Genomic DNA, 20,453 nt, shown 5'->3' on the forward strand with positions numbered 1-20,453 from the left:
CTATCCTAACTCTCTGTTCCACTGAATAAGTAGTGAATCCAGTGGACTTCGCGTCTAGTTTCATTCATCAATCTACAAGGACGTACACAAGAGAGAAGCCATTTACAATACCAACAGCAAGTTAGTGAAAGAAAAATATGTTCCTTGCATACACGAATTCACTACACTACATAAAACTCTCTATAGTTCCTAAATGTTCAATAGTGGACTATTAAACTCATTATAAAACATACTTTGGTGTCAAGCAATTCATTTCTGCGAAAAAGACTAACAAGGGAACCTTCCGAAAATGATAGTTGCAGTGAAAGATGTGACCTATGTCAATTGAAACAGCTGTAACAGAGATGAGCATTCCCAAAGAATTAGCTGCCCATAGCAATAAGTTCAAGAAATATAAGGGGTGGAAGTTCGGGAAACAGCAACGTTGGACAAGGGGGGAAAGTGCAAATTCCGCAAAAAAAGGGGGGGCACGGCAAAATACAATGCTGACAAGTGATGTTTAGAAAGAAACTTGTCACAATAGGAAACAAATGAAGGCCACCAGTGGAGTTAACAGTGTTGTCAACTTCAATGAAAAGTACAAGTTTTGCAAAAAGCACTATATGAAGTGAGTGCAATATTCAGTGTCAACCTGTCATGTAGAACATAAGATATGACGTGTATAATCAGTGGTACAATCTAACAAAAGAAAATAGAGAAAACAGAAGTACGAAAAGGACGGAAAAGATGGAGTTGGCCATAATGCGCCACATTTGATCACGAGCTGTGCATATTAGAATGAACAAAATAATAAAGCATCAACTATGCAGGAAACCGACGTACCTAGAGTCGAAAAGAAAAACGAGTTCCAAAGTTGGTAGCACTGGCCATGAAAATCCAGACAAGTCAAATATAGTTAGGCCACTCGCTTCACAAAAAGAAACTTCCGGAGTGATTGATACAATGTCAAGCCGGGGAAACGTCTGTGAAGTTGTCCCGCCCACCTAACGAATTTTTCTTTTTTGTATCTACATCGTTAGTTTATCGTTAGTTTACGTTAGTTTTGCTAAAATCATCGTTAGTTTTGCAAAAATAACGATTTTATTCGAGAAATAAATGGACAGGCCAACTTCACGGTTCCCCGCCCACAAACGAATTTCAAAAGTTTTTCATATCACATCGTTAGTTTATCGTTAGTTTACGTTAGTTTTGCTAAAACTATCGTTAGTTTCGCAAAAATAATGATTTTATTCGAGAAATAAACTTTCCCGCCAACTGTGAATTAGCCCACCCATATTGAATTCTCATAAAAATCCAACTCATATCGTTAGTTTATCGTTAGTTTACGTTAGTTTTACTAAAACTATCGTTAGTTTTGCAAAAATTACGATTTTATTCGAGAAATAAATGGGCAGGCCAACTTCACGGTTCCCCGCCCACAAACGAATTTCAAAAGTTTTCCATATCACATCGTTAGTTTATCGTTAGTTTACGTTAGTTTTGCTAAAACTATCGTTAGTTTTGCAAAAATAACGATTTTATTTGAGAAATAAAGTTTCCCGCCAACTCTGAATTAGCCCGCCCATATTGAATTCTCATAAAATTCCAACTCATATCGTTAGTTTATCGTTAGTTTACGTTAGTTTTGCTAAATCTGTCGTTAGTTTCGTAAAAATAATGATTTTATTCGAGAAATACAGTTTCCCGCCAACTGTGAATTAGCCCGCCCATATTGAATTCTCATAAAATTCCAACTCATATCGTTAGTTTATCGTTAGTTTACGTTAGTTTTGCTAAAACTATCGTTAGTTTCGCAAAAATAATGATTTTATTCGAGAAATAAAGTTTCCCGCCAACTGTGAATTAGCCCACCCATATTGAATTCTCATAAAAATCCAACTCATATCGTTAGTTTATCGTTAGTTTACGTTAGTTTTACTAAAACTATCGTTAGTTTTGCAAAAATTACGATTTTATTCGAGAAATAAATGGGCAGGCCAACTTCACGGTTCCCCGCCCACAAACGAATTTCAAAAGTTTTCCATATCACATCGTTAGTTTATCGTTAGTTTACGTTAGTTTTGCTAAAACTATCGTTAGTTTCGCAAAAATAACGATTTTATTTGAGAAATAAAGTTTCCCGCCAACTCTGAATTAGCCCGCCCATATTGAATTCTCATAAAATTTCAACTCATATCGTTAGTTTATCGTTAGTTTACGTTAGTTTTGCTAAATCTGTCGTTAGTTTCGTAAAAATAATGATTTTATTCGAGAAATAAAGTTTCCCGCCAACTGTGAATTAGCCCGCCCATATTGAATTCTCATAAAATTCCAACTCATATCGTTAGTTTATCGTTAGTTTTACTAAAACTATCGTTAGTTTTGCAAAAATAACGATTTTATTCGAGAAATAAATGGGCAGGCCAACTTCACGGTTCCCCGCCCACAAACGAATTTCAAAAGTTTTTCATATCACATCGTTAGTTTATCGTTAGTTTTGCTAAAACTATCGTTAGTTTCGCAAAAATAACGATTTTATTCGAGAAATAAAGTTTCCCGCCAAATGTGAATTAGCCAATCCATATTGAATTCCCTTAAACTTCCTATTCATATCGTTAGTTTAACGTTAGTTTTGCTAAAATTAACGGTTGTTTTGGAAAAATAACGATTTTATTCGACAAATAAAAGTTCCCGCCAAATGTAAACCTTAACAGCACGTTTACATAACAGGCATACGTAAGAAGTATGGCTATATAAGGCATTTATATAATATATATATATGTAAGAATATATAAGGCATTTACTGGACACATTCTCATGTAGTATACTGTACCTGAGGGAACATGATAGGCGTATGCCTCCTATGTAATTGTGTTTACATTTGGCGGGAACTTTTATTTCTCGATTAAAATCGTTATTTTTGCAAAACTAACGTAAACTAACGATAAGAGTTGGAAGTTTATGAGAATTCAATATGAGCGGGCTAATTCACAGTTGGCGGGAAACATTATTTCTCGAATAAAATCGTTATTTTTGCGAAAGTAACGATAGTTTTAGCAAAACTAACGTAAACTAACGATAAACTAACGATGTGATATGAAAAACTTTTGAAATTCGTTTGTGGGCGGGGAACCGTGAAGTTGGCCTGCCCATTTATTTCTCGAATAAAATCGTTATTTTTGCAAAACTAACGATAGTTTTAGTAAAACTAACGTAAACTAACGAAAACCTAACGATGTGAGTTGGAATTTTATGAGAATTCAATATGGGTGGGCTAATTCACAGTTGGCGGGAAACTTTATTTCTTGAATAAAATCGTTATTTTTGCGAAACTAACGATAGTTTTAGCAAAACTAACGTAAACTAACGATAAACTAATGATATGAGTTGGAATTTTATGAGAATTCAATATGGGCGGGCTAATTCACAATTGGCGGGAAACTTTATTTCTCGAATAAAATCGTTATTTTTGCGAAACTAACGATAGTTTTAGCAAAACTAACGTAAACTAACGATAAACTAACGATGTGATATGAAAAACTTTTGAAATTCGTTTGTGGGCGGGGAACCGTGAAGTTGGCCTGCCCATTTATTTCTCGAATAAAATCGTTATTTTTGCAAAACTAACGATAATTTTAGCAAAACTAACGAAAACTAACTATAAACTAACGATGTAGATAAGAAAAAGAAAAATTCATTAGGTGGGCGGGACAACTTCACAGACGTGCCGGGGAACATGAAATGGTTGAGTTGAGCCAACAACCGATAATAGAAGTAATGAACATTATGTCATGGTTGGGTCGTATGTGGGAATATACAGGGTGTCCCATTAAAATTTTTGTGACCTGAAAGATTTGCGGAACGAACAAAAATGTAACGGATCCAGTTGTGCAGGAATGTACCAATGTCAGGGAGTGATAAAAGTCTGCGAAAAGCAAGTGCCCCCAGGATCCCCATCATAGGGCCCCAGGAGCCAACTTCAAACTTTCAAATGGCAACAGGGATCGAGTTGTACCTCTTTCGATAGATCATGGAATGTGCAAGAACACCTATAGGAAACATTTGCTATATGAAGCATGGTTTTCAAAATGGCCGCCACAAATATATGTTGCGTCTTAACATGACATTGAACATTGTGATCAAATGTGGCGCATTATGGTCAACTCCGTCTTTTCCGTATTTTTCATACTTGTTTTTTTTCTATTTTCTTTTGTTAGATTGTACCACTGATTATACACGTCATGTCTTATGTTCAGCATGACAGGTTGACACTGAATATTGCACTCACTTCATATAGTGCTTTTTGCAAAACTTGTACTTTTCATTGCAGTTGGCAACACTGTTAACCCTACTGGTGGCCTTCATTTGTTCCCTATTATGGCAAGTCTCTTTCTAAGCATCACTTTTTGCCGTCCTTTGCACTTTTTTGCCGTCCTTTGCACTTTCCCACCTTGTCCAACCTTGCTGTTTTCCGAACTTTCACCCCTTATATTTCTTGAACCTATTGCTATGGGCAGCTAATTTTTTGGGAATGCTCATCTCTGTTACAGCTGTTTCAATTGACATAGGTCACATCTTTCGCTGCAACTATCATTTTCGGAAGGTTCCCTTGTAAGATTGCCTATAGGAGATTGATAAGGCACAAGTGTCTTTATGGCACACTGATTATTATAGTATTTAAGCTCTTAGCTTCATCTCTATAACAGTGTTATTAAGGCGTACCGTCAGCTCATTATTTGATTGTCATATAATACATTATAAATACGTATATCCAAATAGACGTGAATTCTGCTAACAATATTACAAAACAGCGACAACAAGACAGAAATAGCAGACTTCAAAATCTCATGTCTTTGCCTTCTGCATAATTTGAAACAATTGTTGCCATAAACTGGTATTTCTATAAATAAAACTCGAACCTGGATCGTGAATGATTCGCAGTAATTACCGATATCTAAAACTTGAAACGATTCCTAGGATAATAAATAATTGAGATTTTTCTCACATGCTCTGTAGTGTTCCTTGAAATACAGTGTGGATAAATATCTAGATGAAAAAGTGAATATCATACTGGATGTAAATAGTATGTTTGTGCTCAGTGTGGTCTCTGCCGGATTTTGTTGGCAAGTGAGAAGTTCCCAACGCTATGTGTCATCACTTTAAAAACGGGTGTTCACTGATTTCTTTCAGTTGCTTTGAGACATGTCTTTCTATAAGCTGATTTGACAGATAAACAATTTTTGTCACCTAATTTTAAGAAATAAAAATATTTACTATTTTGATATACTATTCTTAACAATAATCAAACATAGTAACATAGATAGCAGTATGTCCTCATATCTTTCCATTCTATTCTCATTTGAGAAGGTGATAGTGCTAACAATTTAAATCAAAGACCTCCCCGCGATCAAGTAGGTAACACGCGCCTTTGGTGCGGATTCCCGGGTTGGATTTTTGGTAGAAGAGCCTTGAAATTTGATTATATTACGGTGACTTAAATTTCATATTAAACTTTAAGTCCACATCTCATATAGCCTTAGCGCTGAACAGCTACACTAAACTCCAACCAACCGAATCAAACAAATTTCAATAAAACAGGTTGTATTTGTACTTTCACCGAAAATGAAGTGCGACACTAACTAGTCAGATGATAATATATGGACTTTCCAAATTATTTTAATTCATTAATCTAGTTAAATTACACTTCAGAAACATGCTTCCGTAACTAAAATGTTTTGCTGATGACTAGAACATTTTTGTTAAAATACGAATTATTTCGTGATTGTTGATTGAATATGATTTGGTTCCAAGTTAACGTCCATTCCTTTAACGTGACTGATTTTTTAAATGAATATTGTCCCTCCTATAACAGTTCATTAGAAGACAATCTCCTGAAGGTTGTTGCATAATGATTTTGCTGGTTGATTTTCGCTCAATATCCGAATACCCTTAATTTATACTTTCAAAAAATCTGGTTGCTCTACTGAATACTTGCAATAACTACTCATTCCTTCTGCTGTTCACCTTGCTAACATCAAAATTATTTTTTTCAGGTACAGAGAAAATATGAAGAAATTGTCATCTCGCTTCAAAGATCAGCCTGAACCTCCTCTTGAACGTGCCATCTTCTGGGTGGAGTATGTGATTCGACATAAAGGCGCACCTCACCTTAGGACTGCAGCTCAAGATCTCTATTGGTTTCAGTATTTCTTGCTAGACGTCATTGCCGTACTGGGTCTAGCTGTAATTATTGTTATAGCTGTGATAGTTTTAATATTACGTGGACTTTTTAGGTTAATATGTGGGAGGAAATCAAAGGACTCAACGAAAGCAAAGCAAGGCAAATCTAAATCAAAAAGAGAGTAGTAGTTCATTATTTTACTGTATTTCCATCCCCAAACAATACTGTTGATTACGTTCAACAACAGCCGAATCATTAAGCGGGGAAGCGGGTCTATATAGAATGGCTTGTATACCTAATTTTTTATGATGTCGGCGTCAATGATGTTACATCAGAGATGTAGCCAGAACTTTTCATATGAGTTTGTACAAAGGTGATTAAAGACAACCCATCCTCTTACTATACTAATTCCACATGCTCATTTTATTGAGTTTTAAGTGTATTGTAAATAAGATGAAAATCATTTCAATGAACTGAAGGATTACAGATAAAATTTGAGAATGCATGATAATTGAAGAAAATAAGAATCTAACTACTTTATTGGTGTGTGCACTGACACACGCAGCACACCACGTAGCTACGTCTATGCACAAGAGACTAGACTTGAAACTGTCTCGTCTCAAAATGGTGCTCAGAAAGTGCTATATCGACTCGAAAAGTACCTCTGTTACTGTAAGAACACCTGTGTCTCGTCTCGAAAATACTCTAGTATCGTCTCTTGCCAACATTTTGCAAAACATAGTTCTACTTCCAAGTGCTCAGTGGATATCTGTTGCAACCAGCGGAAGCAGATTATTGTTAATGTGATTCATTATGCATTGCTTTTTTTAAAGAGGAGTTGGTTTGCTTTCAGTAAATTTTATTTTTTTTTCTTTTAAACACTAAAGTATATGAGATTGAATGTACACTTTAACGTGGAATTCGATTCACACGTACGCGTCCTATAAATCAAATTCTGATCTTCCGTAATCTAAAGCTTTATAAAACATTTTAAAAAGCGACCGATACTGACTTTACGACGAGAATTTGTTAAGGATCACAAAATTTTATAAGTATTGTTGGGTAGTTATAGATATCAAACAATATAACTTACCTTGTGTGAATTTGATTATTTTATATGTGTTGTTCTTTGAATTCGAACTTCTGAGGAATGTCTTTTGCTAGAGATATTTAGCCCATATGTAAATTCTCTACGAAACCTCACTGAACCCAAAGCTTAAGAATAAATGAAAAATTATTAGACAAAAGTGCTATGGAAACTTTTCAACTACTCAAACAGAGCCTTCCTCAAACAGCTTCCTCTCTAGAGATTCACAAAGCAAGATAAAGCAATGTTATCATAATTCTTATTCGTCACTGTCGATACACATCAGCAGCCTCTATATTAAGAACTGTTACCAATATTATACCGCATCAACATATAATTCCACTTTTTAAGTCATTCGAAATTTACTGTAAATATAAATTTATGATCTCAAGTAAGTGTTTGAAGTGCTAGTCCAGTCCCTGGGCACAAGAGCCACAGGAATTTCAAGGTGAACTAGGTTTCTATTCAAATTCAAGTAAGATATGTCTGAGTGATGGAAAAAAAATCTTGGCTAAATATCTAGTAATCCGGAGATGAGTTGACAAATTTGAAATTTAACGTAACGTCCACGCTGAAATGCCCTATTTCTTTTCTGAAATGGAAATATTTCATCTTATAACGAAATCAAAGCTGTTCTTGTGCCATATAAAAAAGAATGGATATTGTAAGAAAAGTTGATACCGCTATTTTTAAACATGGCGATCTTTTTATGGTATTTCAGTTTTATTGGCACATTTTTATAATTTTATGGAAATAATAGTTTTGGAGCTACTTAAACTATTATAGTTTTAGAGTTATTTAAAATAGAACAATCACCGAAAACCAATACAAAATAAAAATGATAGAGCATAATCAAAGCTTTCCAATGGTACCGATAACTTTTCTCGATCTCGATCTTTAAATTTGAAGGAGTTAGTGAAGTTTCAACAGCTCAGTATATTACGTTTGAGATTAAATTTATTAAGGTGAAGTCAACCTACTCATAATTTTCAGCAGTCATTTTAATGTGATATTTATATGTTCATATGAAAATGGTGTCTTACAGGTAAAAGCTTAATAATAATAATAGCAAGTGTAAGATTAAACAAAAAACGTAATAAAACAATTTTAATAGTAAAAATATAATTATTGTATTATTATATAAGTTGATATTTAAATAGTAAACCTGTAAAAATGTTAATAATAATGAAGAAATTTAAAAAAAATCTGTAGCATAGACATGAAAATTTCTTTAGAAATTCCTCGGAAATATGCATAGTAGGCGTCAATGAAGGGTCGAATAAGGTAAAAAATGGTGGAAAGCTGGAACAAATTTTATTTTCCTTATATAAGTGTCCGTAACAACATACTAATTTTGCACCACTCTACCACCCCGGATATGGCCGCCATCTTGGAAAAATGGAGCCAAAAATTAGTTTTTTGTAAATATCTCTCATTGAAAGCATTTTAGAGCAAAACATGTTATTACAAAAAATAATCTACATTAAATTCTCTACAACAAATGTTCTCCTCATTTTTTTCTCTAGGATGCACTCAGTGGCGTAGCACACTTTTGCGGGCCCCGCCGCAAAGTATAGAGAAGGGGCCCTAGTTGTAAAGCCGACAGAAGTAAGGTTGAAGTTCTACTTCTTTAAATCTTTATTCATCGCAAGACTTCGGGGCCCCCCGCACTGCGGGGGTTGCGGGGGCAGCTGCTACGCCACTGGATGCACCGTTTAGATGTTATAGGCGTGTCAAATTACACATATTTCTTTCAGCATCGCTTTACAGCAGAACCTTAACGGAAATTTTCTGATACTATTTTGTTTTAATGATTTTTCTTATATAAAATATAAATTAATATATTTTTCGTTCATTGCAGGTGTGACTAAGGATAAGTAATCAGGTCTATTAGATCATCTATGTTCAAGATGTCAGCTAAAAAATGTTTTATCTATGAGAAACTTCTCGGTGATGGTGTTACATGTATAGTAAAAGAACATTAGTAGACTGCAGTATTAAAGTGAAAGATGGAAACGACTGTCAACTTAAGGGACTGAGAAGTGTTACATTTTATGAAAAGAGTAGAAGAGTTTACACAAAAACAAGAAGTAGCAAAGCGTTGCTATTACAACGTACTTCATCACCTACGCCGATAACCCTTAGGTCAGAAGTACTAAGATTTAATTTTCAAGAAGCCTATCTGTTTTGTAGACAATATTAATCAGATGAAATTTTAAAGGGACAGGATAAAAAATTTGTGAGTGAGCGTAAGAGTGTACATCGTGTCGAAAACATTCAAGTTAAAGATTCTATTATGGAAGCAGCCGACAGAAAAAATAACGACTGGGGCAAAGAAATTAGTATTAGGATTTGCAATGTTCATGATTTAGTTGCTGCTGAAGCCAGATATCATTCCTCATGCATGAGAAAGTTCTACAAGATTTCTTCTGGAATGAAACGTGGTCGCCTGAAAGATAATGTTGTTTCAGATGTCATGGCTTATGCTTTCAACTACCTTAAAGCTCACAAAGATGAGTGCCAATTTTCATTCAGTGAATTTTTTTCAAGATTATGATATACTGGCAACGGAAAAAGCAATAAGAACTTAACTGAAAGAAAATTACTCAGAAGATATTTTCATATCAACAAACAGAGAATGCAGGATGCAGAAGAGTCGAAACTTGAAAGAGAGCTTCCTCAGAATATGGTGCACAAGTCCTAACGAAGAGAGAACATTAAGAATGCTTACTACCATACTTTTGATTAAGATGCACCGCAAGTCCTACTTGCGATGAGGCTGAAAGATGTTTTGGTGTAGCTGCTGCAATTATGACAAGAGAAATTGTTATACCCCCCCCCCCATTTTGTGCTATTCCCTGTCTTGTTTTTCAAGATAATAGTATCGAGAAGGCATTTTAAGGTTCAAGGAATGAATGAATCAACGTCATTCAAAGATTATCTGCTGATGGCTATTCATCAGTTTCATCAACCTGGGATCTGGTATCTTCAGCAATTATTTACCCGGCTGTCATTATGATTCTCAACTTCTTTTCGCCCATATACATACGCTTTTGACGATCATACCATGCATCCGTGAAAATTTTATGCCCTGTATCACGGAAACAAACTATGGACTTCATGTTTTTGTTTGTTGGTATAATAATATCCTGTGAGTAATTTTATTTCAGTTTAGCTCTTATCGTTTTTTCCAGTTGGCAATGCATCATTATAATCTTGAAAAATTTCATTGAATGAAAATTGGCACTCTTCCTTGTTAGCTTGCATAATAGAATCTTTAACTTGAAAGGTTTCGACGCGATATACACACTTACGCTCACTCACAAATTTTTTATCCTGTCCCTTTAAAATTTCATCTGATTAATATTGTCTACAAAACAGATAGGCTTCTTGAAAATTAAATCTTAGTATTTCTGACCTAAGGGTTATCGGCGTAGGTGATGAAGTACGTTGTAATAGCAACGCTTTGCTACTTCTTGTTTTTGTGTAAACTCTTCTACTCTTTTCATAAAATGTAACACTTCTCAGTCCCTTAAGTTGACAGTCTTTTCCATCTTTCACTTTAATACTGCAGTCTACTAATGTTCTTTTATTATACATGTAACACCATCACCGAGAAGTTTCTCATAGATAAAACATTTTTTTAGCTGACATCTTGAACATAGATGATCTAATAGACCTGATTACTTATCCTTAGTCACACCTGCAATGAATGAAAAATATATTAAGTTATATTTTATATATATAAAAAAAATCATTAAAACAAAATAATATCAGGAAATTTTCGTTAAGTTTCTGCTATAAAGCGATGTTGAAAGAAAAATGCGTAATTTGCCAGGCCTATAACATCTAAACGGTGCATCCTAGAGAAAAAATGAGGAGAACATTTGTTGTAGAGAATTTAATGTAGATTATTTTTTGTAATAACATGTTTTGCTCTAAAATGCTTTCCATGCGAGATATTTACAAAAGAAAACTAATTTTTAGCTCCATTTTTTCAAGATGCCGGCCAAATCCCGGGTGGTAGAGTAGTGCAAAATTAGTATGTTGTTACGGACACTTATATAAAGAAAATAACTTTTTTCCGGCTTTCCACCATTTTTTTTCCTTATTCGACCCTAAATCATCCTTTATTGACTGGCCTAGTAGGTATTCAATGGTGTAATAATCTACAATACTAAGTGAAGCTTTATCAAAAGTACTTGGTTTGGATTTCTTATAATTCTGTGTGATGGAATAATTTTTTCCATCTTTTTGAGAGTAACTTAATTGAAGGATGTGATAAAATTCGGTTATACATTTTGTATACATGAAATGTATTACAGTTCATAAACGTTCCTGTTATTACAAATCATTTTACACTTAAGGTCATATATCAAAGTTTTTGACTCATTTCCATCGTTTTGTAGAACAGGTTTTGCAAGTACCGGTAAGAACCTCATTAATGCTATTATCCAGCGTAAGCGATGAGCATGTCCATCCAAAATCAGTTATATCTAATAGTTCTTCGTTTAACAATGTAGATTACGATTATACCATGTAAAATGATCTTTTCACGTGATCTAATGAGGAACTGATGTAATGTAATTCTTGTAATAAGCTATGAGGACGGCTTTGATTCATAATTTCAAATCGAAGTACCGGTATGTGAAAAGTTTCGGACGCTGACCCTGGTTTTAGAACCCTCACCAAATATTCTTCAGCAAGTTTCAAGACTTCAATAATTTGGTGGTAGCATCGTTCAAATTTGCAGGGCCGCGGTGGCTCAGTGGTAGAGCCTTCACCTCTGGTCTTGGGGTTCCGGGTTCGATCCCATCCCCCGCCAAGTGAATTTTGTGGTGGACAAACGCCGTGTCCATGAGTTTTCTCGGGGTTCTCTCATTTTCTCCCACTTTCTTCATTCCACTATTTCATTCATTATTTCATCATCACCGTCTCCTTTAGCCTAACCGGCATAAGCGTGGGACGTAAAACTCAAAGATTTCATTTCATTTTCATTTTACCGTCCAAACTTGTACAGATAATTTTCCATTTTTGCCTTATAACGGGATATTTTGTTGCCTATCTTACTGGTCACACAAGACTGTAAGCAAATTGCTGTAAGAAGAGCACCTATAGTTGCAACTGATTCGTCGACAAGTGTGTAAATTGGTACAATATCTGATCTCAACTTTCGCAGCCATAATTCTGAAAGGACATTGTCGTCGAATCGTGTAAAAATGAATGAGTAAGACAAAGCTATATCATCTGTGTCATTTAATCATTTGCCATACTAGCCCGAGTAACTAAGATTTTTAAAACATTCACAATATTATTCTCCCGAGTTAACTCGGAAGATTAAAAAAAAAAAAAAAAAAAAAGTACTTGTCTGTATAGTCTTGGACTGATTAGTTTCACGTTGTATTTGGAAGACGGAGTTCGTACACAGACATTCGCATGGTAAGTTACACTGTTTTCGCCGGTAGATGTCTCTATAGTACAACTTTTAATTTATGTATAGAACTAAAAATGAAACAAGGATCTACAGTTTTTGTAGATTACAACTACACTATGGGCTGGGGTCGATCGCGTTGAACAACATCTTGCAAATTATGCAACAGACAGGAAGCGTGGCAAGAAATACTACAAGAAACTCTTCCTCCAGCTACTTGATCTAGCCGTATGGATGTCATATGTACTGTACAAAAAAACACGGTGGCGCCAAAATACATCTGGAATACCGGCTTGAAATTGTAACATAATAAAGCTGTTATGATCCTATCAATGTCACCGAAATTTGGACGACCAAGTACACATCCAACTCCACTACGACTTTCACGTTGTCATTTCTCAGAGTTTTTGCCAGTGGCGGCTAATGTTAGTGTTGCAGCGTTGCGCAACGACCAAAGTATTTCAAGAAAAAAAATACGTATTATTATTAGTAGTAGTAAAGAACAGGAAAAAATTACTTTCTAATACTCAAATATACTTTAAATAACATTTGTAAATTATTCATTGTAGCTTTGGAAAATTCAAGATTACTAATAAAACTCCAACTGACCAAAGCAGTATATAGGCCTATATTTTAAAATTATATATTTGTGTTACAGTTTCGGCTATATAACAGCACAGTTTCGGCTATATAACAGCCTTCCTCAGACACATTATCAGACACAATGTGTCTGAGGAAGGCTATGTTACATAGGCAAAACTGTAACACAAATATATAATTTTAAAATATAGGCCTATATACTGCTTTGGTCAGTTGGAGTTTTATTATTAAATAACATTATTTTTACTTCTATAACTGTAAAATCCATTAATCCGTTTTAAAAAGCGAGAAACAATCTGTCACAGAGTCTCTAATTTATATTGCGTTGCAGCAAGCATACAACGACTAGATTTCTACAGCGCGGCAATTGAAGCGAATGATAAGTTTCCTTTCTCCTATCTCAGCAGTTAAAGGCTCTGGTCGTTGCAATGCTTCTGCGACAACACAGCACTTTTTTCCAGTGAAGGAGAAGTTTTTCGCGCTAAATAAGATTTCTGAACTTTATCTCACTACCAATTAACAAATGAAGTTTATTTTTATGCATTCATTTTTTTAAATTACGGGCCTGCACTGAAGCAAACCAATATAATGACAATTGAAAAAAGTGATTGCAGAATTAAAAATTGAGAAAGAAAATATGTAATAGAATAGAAAACAAATGAACTTAAACACGCATTTAGAAGTTAATTCTTAGCTTATAGTGATAATAAAGGCTTCTTGTACAGTAATTTGTGAATCAAATATTAGTAAGTTAATATGTAGAATCTCTCCTTTTTGGATAGTATTTTAGTACACACGTATTTGTTTTATAAAATAAATGTATTTTATACTCTTGATAACTTTCCAGATAAAACTGTATGATGGGAAACGCCTCATTGAATTTGGGACTAGTTAGCAATGCTCGGGGGCGCAGCTACGAGGGGGGATCCACTGTTTCCAGACCACCCAATAATTTCGAAACTCAACTAACATTTGTAGACTTTCTTAACGAACTATACTTGTTTAACAGGGGCCAAATATTTTATTTTACGCCTCATCATGTATTCTTTCCTTTCTTATAAAAATAATCGTTCTATCATTTTTTTCTAAAAATATAGCTGACAGTAATTAATTATTTATCGTCTTTTCGTGTACAAAATAATACAGATTTGATATTACATAGACGTATTGGACCCCGTCAAATACTTTAGATCCCTCCTAGCAAATATTTATGACTATAGAACTGGCAATATAGGACTGGTTTGTTTTGACGTTCTTTGACTTTTGGCTTCTGTTACATGCTGATCCTACATCTGGCAAGTTTCAAAGTGTGCTTTCCAGAATGTATCAAATTGATAAGCATTGTTTCACCTCATGTGGAAGTATAGTGTGTTCATCGTGAACTGATTACAACCAAGATGGATGATTTGGAATGTAATTTTTTTTACGCACGTGTATGGGTTGGTGTTCGCAATTGATATATCTATTTTGTATCAACTCTTTTTTTTTCTGAATCAGCTGGTTTGGTTTTCAGTTATTAGATTTACTTGCATTGTGTGTGCTCTAATTCTGTAAATAAGCTACAAATTCTGAGTGAATTCTATACCATGACTTGTGTAAATAACTTACAAAAAAAGCAATTTGCCAGCCCTCCACTGAGGAAAAACTTGCAATTAAGGCTTAGACAAAACGAGCAAAGGGCAATTCAGAAAAGTGTTTGATAAAAAAAAATCGGTTTAAATTCATAGGATATCTTATCAGGGCCGGATTCAGGATTGTCTGAGGTGGTGCACAAATAACAACCAAAATAACCAATCACTCTTCAAAGTGACATGTGACAATATTCTTTGCCCTTAACACTAATGCATAGAACGGAGTAAGGTATTTTAAAGAGGGTCGCAAGTGGAATGCAGGACAAAAATGTCCTTCTATCCTCCTACCTTCTGTTTTCTTCTCTACTTGACAAATATTATATTATTTTGCTTGGTGAATCCTTTTCCTTCAACCTTCAAAAAATCAACTTAAACTATTGCTTTTGCAAAACTTTGCTTTTTGGCAGAAAGTTTCGGAATGTGTTGCTATTTTCACTACTAGCTTCTCATTTTAGATAATGTATATTTACAACGAAGCCAGATGCACATGCACCTTTGCACCCCCCCCCCTAAATCCGGCCTTGCATATTATGACAGCAATGTTGTTTGTACTAGTTATATTTCCAAAATTTGTTTTAAATTTTACTAGATAAACTGTGAATAAAGTGTGTTCAAATTATATTTTTTTATAACATTAATCTCTACCACGAACTGACTTCAGTCTACTCTGCACAAGAATTTGGATCACTGTCAGGGACTGGGTTTGCTAAAATGAATTGTTCGCAATAATCTAGAGAAATTATTTAATGAATCTACAAAGCTTCTGAAATTAATATTAATTGTACCTGTGAGTCAGCAAAAGGAGACAGGCGTTTTTCCTCATCGAAAAGAACTGACACTTCCAAGGAATTGAATGTCCCAAGAAAGGTTATTACTATTGGTTATGCTTTCCATCGAAAAAGACCTGATAATGGAAATGCCAGAGTTTAACCGCATGTATTAGAAAAATTTACTCCAATCAAAGAGAGGAGAATGGACTTACTAATTAAATAAGGCGACTAATCGGATAAAATGTTCTACATTAATTTTTATTTTTTAAAATCAGAACTTAATTTCACATGTCACATAGCATTTGCATCTAAAGTAATCCTGATTACTCAACGAGTCCACTTTATATCTTCTGTCTCCGATCGTTCGTACTGCAACACTCGAAATCACAATCCACCGGCCGCCACTGGTTTTTGCCATCCACAGAGAAGAAGTCAAAACGCAGTGCGATATGTATTCTAGAGTTCATGACGCCGGTGGCAAGAAAATAAGAAGAGAATTCAGTTAGTATCGTCCTGACTGCAATGTGGCTTTACGTGTTGCACCATCTTTCCGCGTGGGGGCGCAATGGATCAGTGATAGAGCGTTCATCAATTCATCTTGGGGTCCTTGGTTCGATCCCAGCTTGCGCCGTGTGGTCTTCGTGGTGAACAAACACCTTGCTCGTGGGTTTTCCCGGGGTTCTCCCGTTTCCTCCCACTTTCTTCATTCTACTATTCCACTCATCTCTTATCATCACCGTATTCTTTAGCCTAACCGGCATAAATGTGGGACGTAAAACTTAAAGATTTCATTTCATTTTTCATCTTTCCACGTGTACCATACAGCACCTAATATTTGAAATGTAGAAATATGTGTAGCAGATGCAGATGGTGGATGATAAAGTAACTAAATACTTGATCTGTGCGAGTAACATTTGCTTATTTTTGCATCTTTTACCCAAAATTATGCATATAATACAATTGTTGGCTAACCTAATAAACTTTATAATCGTAAGAAAGTAACACAATTTTGATGCATATATCCTAATATTGCTCTGAGTAAACCCGGGCTAAGACAATTTTTTAAATCTCGGTTATGTTAAGTTGTGGAACCAAAATTGATTCACTGTAAGCTATGTCATATAGCGTAGTTTTAAAATAAACATCTTTAAAAATGTACGTTTTGGAACACCATTTCGGAGGGGGGGGGAAGAAGTAGTGAGGCAAGTGGTTAAGAGCATTAACGTGCTGCACCTCATACATAATAGCATGGTAAACATAGAGAATAATAGGTATGTCAGCGAGAAAAAAAGTAATGTTCGATTTAAAACTCTTGAGAAATAGAAGAACGAATTAGATTAGAATATTACTAAAATACAATTTTTGTTACATTAAGTTATAATTAAAATAAAGAATTTTCACTTCATCGAATTCTTCGTTTCTTGATGGCATTATGAATTCAGCACTTAAGAAAGTTCCATCAGGTAGTCATATTTAAAGCCATCTACAAGCTTAAACAATCTGAAGAGTGACAAAATTACTTTTTTCTTTGCCCTTCATAATTTCTTGTTATGATTGTCAACTCTATATCTGTGTAGGCAACTTCTTACGTTATTGTCAATGAAGAAAAGAGAGACAACGTAAACGAAATTGAAACGAATTCTTGAAGTTAATATCTTTCGATTGTGTTCCTTAGGCTAGATGATTAATGCAAATGAATCCTTATGAAAGAATTGGTGAGATGAAAGTGTTGGAGAGAAGTGTTTCCATTTGAAGAAGATACTCCGTTTGCTTATCTTAAGCCCCAAATCAAATGTGAAAGAAAATTACTTCAAAACAAACAGCAGAAATTTGAAAACAGATTTTTTTTATTTCTTAATATTTACGTGTAGTTTTGTAAGCCGATAAAAATCTGTAGGCTCGAATTAACAAACCAGATGTCACAAAAATTTGTTTTAAGTAACAGATCCGAAACATATAAATATATATACATTTCTACTTAAAGTGATAAATATTTAAGTATACTTTATTATATATATATATATATATATATATATATATATATATATATATATATATATATATATATATATATATATAATATATACTAAATATATACTTCTTGTATGAAAAGGGAAATACGGTGATGACATAACGGGAAAGGACATCGACGGAGAAAAAATAAGAAGGGGTATTTGCTCTTATAGCTTTAAAAAGAGCATAAAAGCCAAGGATCTTATAAAATAGAGGATCTGCCCATATATATCTTCATCCTATTAAATAATGAAACCAAAAAACAACCGAGCATCGGCACGTCTGATTGGCTACTCTCATTTCCACCATCGCCTGATTGGCTACTTTGGTTTCCACCATGTTTGTTGGCTCAAAACATTGCGATCCTATTGGGCGGAGTGGGCAGAGTAGGGGTGGCGAAACTGTGACGTATGGCTTCAAGATTTAGTTGTGAGGGCAGATCCTCCATTTTATAAGATCCTTGATAAAAACTTAAGGTTTGCGCAGTGGTTCTTAACCTTTTCTGACCACACACTTTACTGAACAACCAGAACGTCGCAACATAGTTGTTTGATATTTTCATTATAAATAATAATAGGCCTAATATCTATTTTAGTAGTGAAACCAATTAGTTTTCATAATGACTATACAGCACTGAGTATTATTGCTACCGCTGGAGGTATTGACTGGTACAGTCTGTCTTAATTTTAACTAATTATTATTAAATTCATCATGATTTTTAAGTTCTAAAATTTCGCAACACACTTTAGGGGACTGTGTGACACACCAGTGTGTTACGACACATCGGTTAAGAACCACTGGTTTGACAAAGATATTGTACGTTAATTAGGCCACATTAATAGATTAGATGTTTTCTTTGGGGGGGGGGGGCTTCTGGTTTCTGTGGCCATAGGCAGTTTGTTTAATCGGAAATCCGACGTTGACGTATATTATTTCTGGAGAAACGTAAGGCGTCTCCCTTAGTCACGTCAGTGGTCACTTGCCTATTCGCTGTTGAAAGAATAAAGTAGTAGAAATAATAATAATAATAATAATAATATGATCATGATGATGATTATGATGATGAATTTGTTCGATCAGGGATCTGCTGTAACATGCGCTCACTCTTTTCCACAAATGAGCCACTCCTAATTTTACAAATATATTACCTTGATTTCAGACTAAAGACATCATAGTTGATGAGGAATCTGAAAAAGCAGAGTGGAAAATAACAAGACTTGATTCATATAAACTTATTTTTGTTTAATTTTCTTATTAATAGTGACCTAACGTCCTCTATGTGACTACAGAGCACATAGTCTATGCATATGAGTTCTTATCCTGCTCAATATATATTATATGTAAAGTTGTTACTCCCGTTACACTCGTCTGCTTCCAGCCTTCGTATGGGTATTAGTCACGACAGGCCCGTATCCACCGGGGGTCAGGGGGCCGCCCCCCTAAATTTTCACTGCCCCCCTATAATTTTCACGGTAGGCTTGCAAATGAACTATAATATGGTTGGGTCAGCCCCCCTAAGTTCTACCGCCCCCCCTACATTTTTGGGCTGGCTACGGGCCTGAGTCACGATGCGTGGTTTATTTACATCTACTTCCACCCTTCTCTGGACAAATTATATTTTAGATTAGAATTGAGCATTATTACTGCCGCTGCAGACGTTGATTAGTACATATTGATTGAAAATAGATTTGAACTTATTTGTGAGGCCCGTAGGTGGAGGTTGCCATGTAGCTAAGCCCCCCTGAAACTGTGAGTTGTTTGTTGGTGTGTATGAATGTATGGGTTTAAGATGAACTCAAGTAACCCCCTCCCGAATTATCGTGGCCCTCTGTCGTAGCATTCTGCGTATGAGTCTATTATTAATAAAGGCTTCATAGTAAATAAGTAAAATATATAAGTTTTAGACATACGAATCCGTTATATATACATCCTGTATATTATTGGTTTAATTGCAGTGGATACTAGATTCTTGTATCCTGGGTACAACTACAACAAATTAATAACCAATTCTAGACCATAATATGCTCTATTTACACTTTTACAGGCACTAATTCTATTTTTGTTAGTAATATATCTTCTAATTTAATACAACTGAGTGCAAATAGTCGATGGCAGTAATCGAGTGGTATTGGACGTTCGATTTAGGATAATAGATCAAGGATAGATTTTAACCGTCCTTGAGTTTCTGTGTTCGTCCTCCTGTTCTATTTGATTAGAGATGCGGTGAAAGATCAAGGAGACACATGTCCTAGTTGGGACGAAAAAGAAAAGGTTATTTTCTTGCGTTCTTACTTTGTTATAGAGAAGCTTAAGAGTTTAGATTTTGAATCGGGTTTCACTAGACGAAAGCCGATAAACTCAAGCTGACTTTCTTCCATTATCTTCCTGATTATTGTCTTGTTGACTTACTGATTCCAGTGTCCATGCTTTAATCTGAACTTAGTTAAACGAAAAATGAAAGAATATTGCCATGATGTATGATTATGTGATTTACATACAAGAAAAAAAAAAAAGAAAGAAAAAAAAAAGAAATCGTGGTGACTGAATCCGACAAAAACTCGAACTGTAATAATGACTTGAGGTCGAACTTAAGTGGTCATGCTGATGTTATACTACAGAAGTTGATTAGCCCAAGCTGATTGTGAGAAACAAATAGTCGTTCCATTGGGAATAAGAAGTTTGCATTGTGAATGAACTCTCTCGCTTCTACTTTGCAATAACAATATATTTTTATTAGAATCCGGACTATCTAGGTGTGGAA

The 20,453-nt window shown here is 34.8% G+C and overlaps 1 protein-coding gene across 2 annotated transcripts in view; it reads left to right on the forward strand.

Moving 5' to 3' along the window:
* LOC145664252 (UDP-glycosyltransferase UGT5-like) overlaps positions 1 to 8,360 on the forward strand; it is a 34,648-nt gene extending 26,288 nt beyond the window's left edge. For both annotated transcript variants that reach the window (XM_081730756.1, XM_081730757.1), the window contains exon 5: positions 6,033 to 8,360. In XM_081730756.1, the coding sequence (XP_081586882.1) occupies positions 6,033 to 6,345 (313 nt within the window). In that variant the 3' untranslated portion in view covers positions 6,346 to 8,360. The remainder of the gene's footprint in view (positions 1 to 6,032) is intronic.
* Positions 8,361 to 20,453: the final 12,093 nt, after the last annotated feature.

This window comes from Thermobia domestica, chromosome 11, assembly GCF_964235325.1.
Source record: "Thermobia domestica chromosome 11, izTheDome1.hap1.1, whole genome shotgun sequence".
NCBI classification, from domain to species: Eukaryota; Metazoa; Arthropoda; class Insecta; order Zygentoma; family Lepismatidae; genus Thermobia; species Thermobia domestica.